Source organism: Stomoxys calcitrans, chromosome 3 (assembly GCF_963082655.1).
Source record: "Stomoxys calcitrans chromosome 3, idStoCalc2.1, whole genome shotgun sequence".
Taxonomy (NCBI): Eukaryota; Metazoa; Arthropoda; class Insecta; order Diptera; family Muscidae; genus Stomoxys; species Stomoxys calcitrans.
This window is the reverse complement of record NC_081554.1, coordinates 58966978-58977630: the sequence shown is the minus strand read 5'-3', so window position 1 is coordinate 58977630 and position 10653 is coordinate 58966978. Positions and strand designations below refer to the sequence as shown.

Below are 10653 nucleotides of genomic sequence, written 5' to 3'. Positions count from 1 at the left end.
TGTAGCAATATTCATCAGCCACCCTGTATATGTTTAGTCCGATTTGCAGTAATACAGCAATAAAATGGTCATTTTCTAACCCATTCTCTCGAAATTTGGCAGAAAGGATTTTCTTATGACTCTCGACATTGCTGGTGAATTTCATAGAAATCGATTCAGATTTTGATATAGCTGCATATATGTATATCGCCCGATTTTCTTTCCTAGAACCACTGCAAGCGCATTTATTGACCAAACTTGTCAAAGTTTTGTACAACGTTTTCCTCATTTTGGTAAAATTTACAGCAGAATCCATGGTGGTGGGTTCCCAAGATTCGGCCTGGCCGAACTTAGCACTCTTTTACTTGTTCAAGATCGCATAAGTTCAGGTTGTGAAAGGATATCATTGATCTCACACTAGTATCGGATAAAAATCAAATTGAAATCGACGACTGTTCATCGATATCGCTCCAGATAATCTCCAATAATGCCAGAGCAATGTCCGACAATCCATCGTCAAGCAGAGGTTTGCATGTCCGCTTATGCCACCGAATGCCTGAAAAATTTTCAGCCAATGCTGGCTACATTGGTTAGGTATCCTGCCGTGTTAAAACTTCTCAAGTGGTGTCACTATGCGGTACACCGTTCGTACACGGCACAAAAAAGTAAGCCTCCTATGACGGAGCTTAAAATTCAAACGGACTGCACTCATTGACATGAGAGAAGCATGCCTTGTTCCTTAATGGAATGTTCATGGGAAATTTGGTAGTAATAATTTTCATAATGTCCACCGTAGCTCAGAGGTTACCATGTCCGCCTATGACGCTGAACGCCTGGCTTCGAATCCTGGCGAGACCATTAGAAAACATTGTCAGCGGTGGTTTTCCCCTCCTAATGCTGGCAATATTTGTGAGGTACTATGCCATGTAAAACTTCTCTCCAAAGAGGTGTCGCGCTGCTTTACGCCGTTCGGACTCGGCTATAAAAAGGAGGCCCCTTATCATTGAGCTTAAACTTGAATCGGACTGCACTCATTGATATGTGACAAATTTGCCCCAGTTCCTTAGTGGAATGTTCATGGGCAAATTTTGCAATTTGCAATTTCATTAAGTCAGACCTTACTTACTACCTTACTTACCATTATTATATATTAACTATAAATTTATTCATTCAAATTTCATATTTAGAAAGTTCAAATATTTTAATGTGATGATGAACATAGATTTCTAGCAATTTTTCCCCCTTTTTGATAATCATTTCTAAATATTGGGTTGCCCAAAAAGTAATTGCGGATTTTTCATAAAGTCGGCGTTGACAAATTTTTTCACAGCTTGTGACTCTGTAATTGCATTCTTTCTTCTGTCTGTTATCAGCTGTTACTTTTAGCTTGCTTTAGAAAAAAAGTGTAAAAAAAGTATATTTGATTAAAGTTAATTCTCAGTTTTATTAAAAATGCATTTACTTTCTTTTAAAAAATCCGCAATTACTTTTTGGGCAACTCAATAAATACACAGTAATATGTCTCAAATGCTTTCATTACCCAATATTTAGGACTAGGACTATCTTAACCAGCTGGAGATTATAAAATATTCGATTACCCACTCAAAAATGCTGCCCCTATGTCTTGGCTGTCGTTGATCCTTGCACTAGGTAATGACAAATCGCCTTGCCTTTGTTCAATATATTCAAAGTAAAGTTGAACTGCACAATGGGCATATAGCTGGGAAGTATTGCATCGGTTATAATTAAATTGGAGGCATTGTACATAACATTCTGTTGGAGTTACAAAACATTTGACAAAAAGACATAGTATGTTACTCTTAAGTATTCAATCATATCTAAAACTTACCCCCCTAACTGGACAGGTAAAGGGAAAATTGCCATGAGCAGCGATTTTATCAATGATATTCTTAAGCAATGGTACCAAAGGCAAAGCAGTGAACGTGTTGCATTCCTTAAAACGTATATTGATGAGTTTAGCCACCTTCTTGCTGTGGGGCACTCGATAGTGAAGTAATACCTCAAGTTCTGCATCCAAAGGCAATTGTCGGCTGAGTTGTATCATTGCATTGAAGGAGTAACGACTCATGCCCAATTTAATGGCATCACAACCGATACGCTTCATCAATCCGGTATAGGCCAAGCATGTGACATTACGAATTTCCAATATGAAAGGACGCTTTCCCGTCTAAGAGGGAAGTTATGAAAAATCAAAAAAAAAATTCTAAGACAACAACATTTTTTTTAAAAAATAATCATACCTGGTATAAGTGAAAACAGCAATTAATTAGCATTAAAATGCCCACAATTCTGGCATTCATCTTGTCAATATAGGCGTCTTGAATAAAATATGTGAGCAGAATAGTCTTTTCGAATTATTTTGAACTCAATGAGTTTCCAAATCAATAAAATTGTTATTTATTTAATGGATTTTTAATTGTTGACAAATTTTTGTTTTTTATTTTTATGTCAATCATTCAAACCGGTATGGGAAAAGTAATTACGGAAAGCGTTAAGGCGATTTAACTTCACTGTGGAGGTGCGAGTGCACTCATTCTTTTGGGCTATAAAATTACAAATTTAAAGAGTTAATTTGAAAACAAGTAAAAGCGTTCTAAGTTCGACCGGTACGAATCTTGGGAACCCAAATCCAAATCGGATAAAAACTGAGGCTTCCAGAGGCTCAAGAAGTGAAACCGGGAAGTAGGTTTATATGGGAGCTATATCAGGTTATAGACCGATTCAGACCATACTTGGCTCAGTTGTTGGAAATCCTAACAGAACATTATGTGCGAAATTTCATTCAAATCGAATGAAAATTGAGGCTTCCAGGGGCTCAAGAAGTCAAATCGGGAGATCGGTTTATATGGGAGCTATATCAGGTTATAGACCGATTCAGACCTTACTTGGCTCAGTTGTTGGAAGTCATAACAGAACTTTATGTGTTAAATTTCATCCAAATCGAATGAAAATTGAGGCTTCCAAAGGCTCAAGAAGTCAAATCGGGAGATCGGTTTATATGGGAGCTAAATCAAGTTATAGACCGATTCAGACCGTACTTAACTCATTTGTTGGAAGTCATAGCAGAACACCATATGCAACATTTAAACCGAATCGGATGAAAATTGAGGCTTCCAGGGGCTCAAGAGTTCTAATCGGGAGATCGGTTTATATGGGAGCTACATCAGATTATAGACCGATTCAGAAAGTACTTATCTCAGTTGTTGGAAGTCATAACAGAACACCGCATGCAAAATTTCAGCCAAATCGGATGAAAATTGAGGCTTCCAGGGGCTCAAGAAGTCAAATCGGTAGATCGGTTTATATGGGGGCCATATCAGGTTATAGACCGATTTGAACCGCACTTAACACAGTTGTTGGAGGTCATAACGGAACACTATGTGCAAAATTTTAGACAAATCGGATGAAAATTGAGGCTTCCAGGGGCTCAAGAAGTCAAATCGGTAGATCGGTTTATATGGGGGCTATATCAGGTTATAGACCGATTCGGACCTTACTTAGCTCAGTTATTGGAAGTCATAACAGAACACTATGCGCAAAATCTCAGCCAAATAGGATAGAAATTGCGACTTGTAAGGGCTCAAGAAGTCAAATCGGTAGATCGGTTTATATGGGAGCTATATTAGGTTATAGACCGATCTGGATCGTACTAGACACAGTGGTTGGAAGTCATAACAGAACACTATGTGCGAAATTTCATCCAAATCGGATGAAAATTGAGACTTCCAGAGGATCAAGAAGTCAGTTCGGGAGATCGGTTTATATGGGAGCTATATCAGGTTATAGACCGATTTAAACCGTACTAAACACTTGGCCCTGAAAAATATCAGCATTGTGCTCTTCTCTCAAATACCATTTATTGAAACCCCATATTGCCATTGGTTTAAGGGGTTTTTTTGGGATAAGGCGTCCCCAAATACTTGGCCACACAATTTGTACTCTATGGGGTTGTTTTGGGAAAGGGGTGGCGCAACAAATAGATGATCCTATTCCCAAATACCTTTAGTGAAACCCCATTTTACGATGGTCAGTAAATAATTCCTTTTTGTGTGGGGTGTTTTGGAGAAGGGGTAGACCCCAGAAAATTGATCCCGAAAGTGGGTATCAATTTCGTACTCTTCTCCCCAATCCGCCTTTCACTTGAGCCCCACATTGACGTTGTTGGTAAATATGCCCGAATTAGGGGTGGTTCCCCAATCACTAAGCCCTGAAAATATATATGCATCGTGTTCGACTCTATTGCCGTTGGCCTCAAAATTGGATATCAAATTCGTTTTCTAATCTCAAATACCTATGATTTAAACCCCTTATTGCAAAAGTCAGCAAATATTTTTGGTTTGGGGTATCGACCCAAAAAACTATCAATATCGAAATCCCCTCACTTTAAGATCCAAATTGTCATGGTGAGCAAATACGTCCTATTTTGGGGTCGTAATGGGGGTGGGAGGAGGAGGAGGCCACTGTAGCGCAGAGGTTAGCATGTCCGCCTATGACGCTGAACGCCTGGGTTCGAATCCTGACGAGACCATCAGAAATAATTTTCAGCGGTGGTTTTCCCTGGCAACATTTGTGAGGTGCTATGTCATGTAAAGCTTCTCTCCAAAGAGGTGTCGCATTGCGGCACGCCGTTCGGACTCGGCTATAAAAAGTAGGCCCCTTATCGTTGAGCTCAAAACTTGAATCGGACTGCACTCACTGATATGTGAGAAGTTTGCCCCTGTTCCTTAGTGGAATGTTCATGGGCAAAATTTGCATTTGCAATGGCAGTGGGATGTCCCCCAGGCAGTTGATCCCAAATGTTTATACCAGATTCATGGTCTACTCCCAACAACCTTTTATTTGAGCCCCATATTTCCATAGTCGGCAAACATGACCGGTTTGGGGGGTGTTTTGGGGAATGGTGCGGCCACTCAGTGACTTTGCCTCAAAATATATATCAGCTTTGTGTTCGACTCTAAAATATTGCGTTGCCCAAAAAGTAATTGCGGATGTTTTAAAAGAAAGTGAATGCATTTTTAATAAAACTTAGAATGAACTTTAATCAAATATACTTTTTTACACTTTTTTTCTAAAGCAAGCTAAAAGTAACAGCTGATAACTGACAGAAGAAAGAATGCAATTACAGAGTCACAAGCTGTGAAAAAATTTGTCAACGCCGACTATATGAAAAATCCGCAATTACTTTTTGGGCAACCCAATACCTCTTATTTGAACCCCATATTGCAATGGTCAGCAAATACTTCTAATTTGGGTGGTGTTATTGGGGTGAGGTGGCCCCATAGACTTTTCCCTAATATTGATATCAAATTAATGCTTTACTCCCCAAGACCTTTCATTTGAGCCCCATATTGCTATGGTCGTAAATTTGTTCTCTTTGGGTAAGGTCCGGGCCCCAAACACTTGGTTCCATATTTGGATATCAGATTCGTATACAACACTCGAATACCTTTTATTTAAGCCCCATATTGCCATGGTCAGTAAAAAAGTCCTGTTTGCGGGGGTATTTTGGTCAATGGGTGGACCCCCAGAAACTTTGTCCCACATTTGGATATCAGATTCGTATTCTACTCGCAAATACCTTTCATTTGAGTCCCATAATGTCATGGTCGGTTAATATGTCCGATTTAGGGGCGTTTTAGGGGTTGGGGTGGTTCCCCAAACACTTGCTCCAACAATTCGATATCAGATAAATTTTCTTATCTTAAATACCTTTCATTTGAGTCCCATATTGTTGTGATTGGTGTATATATATATATATATTTGGTAGGTTTTGGGGGTAGGGCGCCTCCCCCTAGTTACCCCATCCGAAATTTGGATAACAAATTTTTGTTTGAAGGTTACTATAAGAGAGCACACAATATTTCGCTTAAATCGCACCACCAATCTCCGAGATCTGGCGTTTCTGAAAAATAGGGCAAGGGGGAGGGTCCGCCCTCCCCCTTTAGATATCAAAAAATGTGGTACCTTATTTTCAACACGAGATCATTATGCAACATCTATGATAATTTCAAGAAAATCGGTTCAGCCGTTTCTGAGTCTATAAGGAACACACAAACAAACAAACCTACAAACAAACACAAATTGATTTTAATATATAAGAAGAAGATATGTCAGGTTATAGACCGATTTGGACCGTACTTAGCACAGTGATTGGATGTCACAACAGAACACTACATGGAAAATTTCAACCAAATTGGTAAAAAATTGCGATTTGTAAGGACTCAATAAGTCAAATCGCGAGATCGGTTTATATGGGAGCTATGCCAGGTTTTAGACCGATTTGGACCGTACTTGGCATAGATATTGGAAGTGATAACAGAACACTATATTCAAAATTACAGAAAAAAATTCCAAATCGGATGAAAATTACGGGTTGTAAGGGCTTAAGAAGTCTAATCGGGAGATGGGTTTATATCGGAGTTATATCCAAATCTGAACCGATATGGGCAATTTCCAATCCCCAATGTCCCACGACACTACAAAGTAGATGCGCAAAATTTCATGCGGCTAGCCTTACGCATTCGACCGCTATCGTGACTTCGACAGACGGACATGGCTAGATGGAATCAGAATATGGAGACGATCCAAAATATATACACGTTATGGGGTCTTAGACGAATATTTCGAGATGTTACAAAGGGAATGATTAGGCTATTATACCCTCATCCTATGGTGGTGAGTATAAAACGTTATTATCTTATTTCCATTTTTTGCCATTTGGCCTACTGTGTGTATGCATAAAGTCCTGGTAGACGCCAAGGAGCAATATGGTACTCGAAGCTGCCTTCTTCATCATAGCAGCAATATCCCAAGTGGTACAGTTGACTTGCGGGGTTCAATCCAATTTACTACCTAGGCTATACTCTCCACCGTTCTCATGTCTTCAACCACGGACAGTGTCCTTACCTTTGTGGGCAACTGTGACTTTAATTGAAGATATACACCAACAAATAGCCATTTCAAGTCTTAATCCTCCTTAACAAATGTAGGTTTAAAACATTCAATTCATGTTTTTGGCTGTATTCGACCATTGTGTGTTTTAAATGAATGCAATTAAAGAGACCTCTGTGGCGTATACGTATCACAATGCACACAATTAAGTTGTTCACATAACTCATACGGTCCGTGGGCCCGCGCTATTAAAGGAGAGTAAGTAAGTTGTCGATAAATCCCATCCTTAACATAAAAAAAAACCTAAAACTCTGAGTTTTTCGGCCTTTTATAATCAATCTCAACATTGGGCTATGTGTCCTTTGCAAAATGTTCCATTCTTATATTCAGCCCTGTTAACTACAAAGACTTTCCCCCATTAATTTATGTGCTTGAAGCTGTTCCCGGCAATGAAGTAACAAAACTGCCACATTATCTCTGCAAATACTCTTCAGTCGTTTTGTGCTGTTACAATCCTATTGCGCTTTTTTTCTCTTTCTTTTTTGTTTGTTAAGGCATAAATAGTTGTGAATAACATTCACGGATGGTAATGAGCTTAAGTACCTGGGTTTAGTTCATCTTTTGTGGCAACAACAGCAACATTATCAGTGGCAACTGCAATAGCTGATACAGCAAGACAACAAGCAACACAATGTAATACACAGACACAAAAACGCTTGACTACTCTTATATGAACAGTTGCAACAATAATTACCATAACCACAACAATAGTGGCAGCAACATTTAGAGCGGTGGTTTAGTTTTAAATGATTGTAAAATACCTGCAAATGCATTGGGCAACAAAGCACCGGCAGCAAAAGGACGAAGGCTAAACAAACGAATGGTGGATGGGTCGTCATTCTACGCGGCTTATGGTGGCGTAACCCAACCCCATGGCAACCGCATATTGTGACATATAATGGCGTTAGTACTGAATGCACCAAAGTTCCAGGATGTATCTAAACGAGGCTAGTCGTCGTCTATTGTCTGTTATACATTCTGCTCTGGGTTTTTTTTGTAATGTCGTTTGTATACTTGTTGGGGACCATATTAATGAATGTGCTCTTTTGTCTTTGTGTTTCTGTCATTATTATAGGGGATTGTGAATTTTTATTGTGCTGCGAGGCTGGAATATAATCTCAGGAAAAAAATATTACGAGCAACATAAAAGCAGACCAGCAACCTAGCCTAGGTATTCAAAGTTCTATAGATATTTACAATTGGCAAGTAAATTGTGGAATATTTATACCCTACCAGGGTCCAGGACAGATGATGGGATGCAATATATGTAAAGGATGATTTTTTAAGAGCCTTAGGAAAGTTAAAAAAAAACACATGAAATTCAAAAAATGCCTGACATCTTTATTTGAATCGATAGTACGGTCCATATAATTTAATGTTTGAAGATTATTTCATGAAAATATTGACCATGACAGCGCCTCAAATGGTTCATCCGCTTAGTCCAATTTTACCATACTCTTTTCAACATTTTGCCCGCTATCTCACGAATAAATTCTTCGATGTTGTCTTCCTATGCAGCAATTGAAGCAGGCTTGCCTGTATAGACATGAGCTTAAACATAGCCTCACTAAAAATAGTCTAAAGGCGACCAATTGGCCGGTACCGAACGTGAAATAAAATTTTCACCGAATTTGCCTCTCAATAAGTCCTTTATTACAAGTGCTGTGTGGCATGTGGTTCCGTCTTGTTGAAACCACATGTCATACAAGTCAAGCTCTTGCATTTTGGCCAAAAGAACGTTGGATATCATCTCACGCAAGCGCTAACCATTAACAGTAACCTTACGATTCGCATCATCATTGAAGAAGTACGGTCCAATGATGCCACCAGCCCATAAACCCCACCAAACTGTGACTTTTTCTGAATGCGAATTGGTAGTTCTTGCAATGCTTATGACTGAACTTCACTTCAAAATCGACAATTCTGTTTATTTACGTAACCATTGAGGCAAAAATGAGCTTCGTCATAAAATGGAAGGACAGAGTACGCATTTTTATAATAAAATTCAATAATTTGCAAGCGTTGTTCGTTTGAAAGACGATTCATGGTTAAATTATAGACCAAACTGAAGATGATTGACAATGAAACAAAACACGAAAAATGCTTGATGAAACCACATGTCATGCAAGTCAAGCTCTTGCATTTTGGGCAGAAAATAGTTGGATATCATCTCACGGTAGCGCTCACCATTCACTTCTTTAAAGAAGTACGGTCCAATGATGCCACCAGCCCATAAACCGCATCAAACTGTGACTTTTTCTGAATGCATTGGTAGTTCTTGCAATGCTTCTGACTGATCATATTCACTTCATAATCAACAATTTTGTTTATTTACGTAACCATTGAGCCAAAAATGAGCTTCGTCGTAAAATGGAAATTTTGATAATAAAATTCAATAATTTGCAAGCGTTGTTCGTTTGCAAGACGATTCATGGTTAAATTATAGATCAAACTGAAGATGTCTGATAGTAAGACAAAACACGAAACATGCGTGAGCTGTTTAAACCAATGTTGCCAAAAAGATAATCACTAAAAAATCACGCTTTATATTCTTGATCGCCTTAACATTCCAAGTCGATTTCGGCATGTACGTCTGTCTGTAAAAACCACGCTTACTTTTGAAGGAGAAAAGTTAGGCGCTTGAAATTTTTTACAAGTAATTTCTATTAGTGTAAGTCAGTTGAGATTGTAAATGGGCCATATCGGTCCACGTTTTGATATAGCTGCCATATAAACCGATCTCGGACTTTGACTTCTTCAGCCTCCAGAGGGCGCAATTCTTATCCAATTGGGCTGAAATTTAGCATGAGATGTTTTATGTGGACTTCTAACAACTGTGCCAAGTATTGTCTAAATGGGTGCATAACCTGATATAGATGTCAAGTAAACCGATCTTCTGATTTGACTTCTTGAACCTCTGGGAGGCGCAATTACCACTCGATTTGGTTGAAATTTTGCTATAATTTCCAAACCCATGTTAAATATGGTCCAAATTCGTTCAAAACCTGATATAGCTTCCATATAAGCCCGTTTTGACTTCTTGAGCCTCTAGAAGGCGCATTTACCACCCGATTTGGCTCAAATGTCGCACGTTAGGTTAAGCTTTGACATCCAGCAGCAGTGACAAGAATGCTCCAAATCGACACATAACCTAAGGCAACTCCCATTTAAACCGATCGCCCGATTTGACTTCTTAATCCTCTAGAAAACGCAACTACAAATTGGCTGATCTTTTGCACGTAAAATTTTGATATGACTTCCAGCAGCCGCGTCAAGTATAGTCCAAATCGGTTCATAACCTGATGTAACTCCTATATAAACCGATAGCCCGTAATAACTTTTTGAGCCTCTAGAAGGCGGAATTATTATTCAATTTGGCTTAAATTTCAAAACTAGAATTTTTTATGAATTCTAATAGTCTTGACAAGAACTTTCTTAACGGGCAAACTTGATTTATCTCTTTTATCTTTAAAATAAAACATTCCAAGAACGTGTCAAACGCAATCAATAATGTAGGGAATATTGGCCGAACTTTACACCGTTTTACTTGTTAATATTGTACTACCCGCACTGCGGCAGTGTCCCATGGACCGTATGAGTACTGTCAAATACTCGCTTCTTGGTAGTTCGATAAGTATACGCCACCAAGAACGCCTTAATTGCATTGTCGTAGGACATTAATTAACAGTACCACAAAAATGT

General features: G+C 38.8%; 1 protein-coding gene and 1 long non-coding RNA gene across 2 annotated transcripts; both read right to left on the bottom strand.

Moving 5' to 3' along the window:
- Positions 1–1500: 1500 nt before the first annotated feature.
- Positions 1501–2069, bottom strand: LOC106081732 (uncharacterized). The gene is made up of 2 exons (XM_059365338.1): positions 1829–2069; positions 1501–1752 (listed from the first exon to the last, which is right to left on the bottom strand). Exons 1-2 carry the CDS (start codon positions 2066–2068, stop codon positions 1597–1599), a joined length of 396 nt encoding a protein of 131 aa, XP_059221321.1. The 5' UTR covers position 2069; the 3' UTR covers positions 1501–1596.
- Positions 2070–2148: 79 nt separating this feature from the next.
- On the bottom strand, positions 2149–5761 carry LOC131995975 (uncharacterized). The gene is made up of 3 exons (XR_009397728.1): positions 5710–5761; positions 2241–2543; positions 2149–2167 (listed from the first exon to the last, which is right to left on the bottom strand). It is a non-coding gene; the product is annotated as an uncharacterized LOC131995975 (long non-coding RNA).
- Between the last annotated feature and the right edge of the window lie 4892 nt (positions 5762–10653).

Coding starts and splice junctions, on each gene's coding strand:
- LOC106081732 (XM_059365338.1), bottom strand. CDS start 2,068: ATGAGTCGTTACTCCTTCAATGCAATGATACAACTCAGCCGACAATTG. Junction 1,753..1,828: donor TTACCTGTCCAGTTAGGGGG/GTAAGTTTTAGA, acceptor TAACTCCAACAG/AATGTTATGTACAATGCCTC.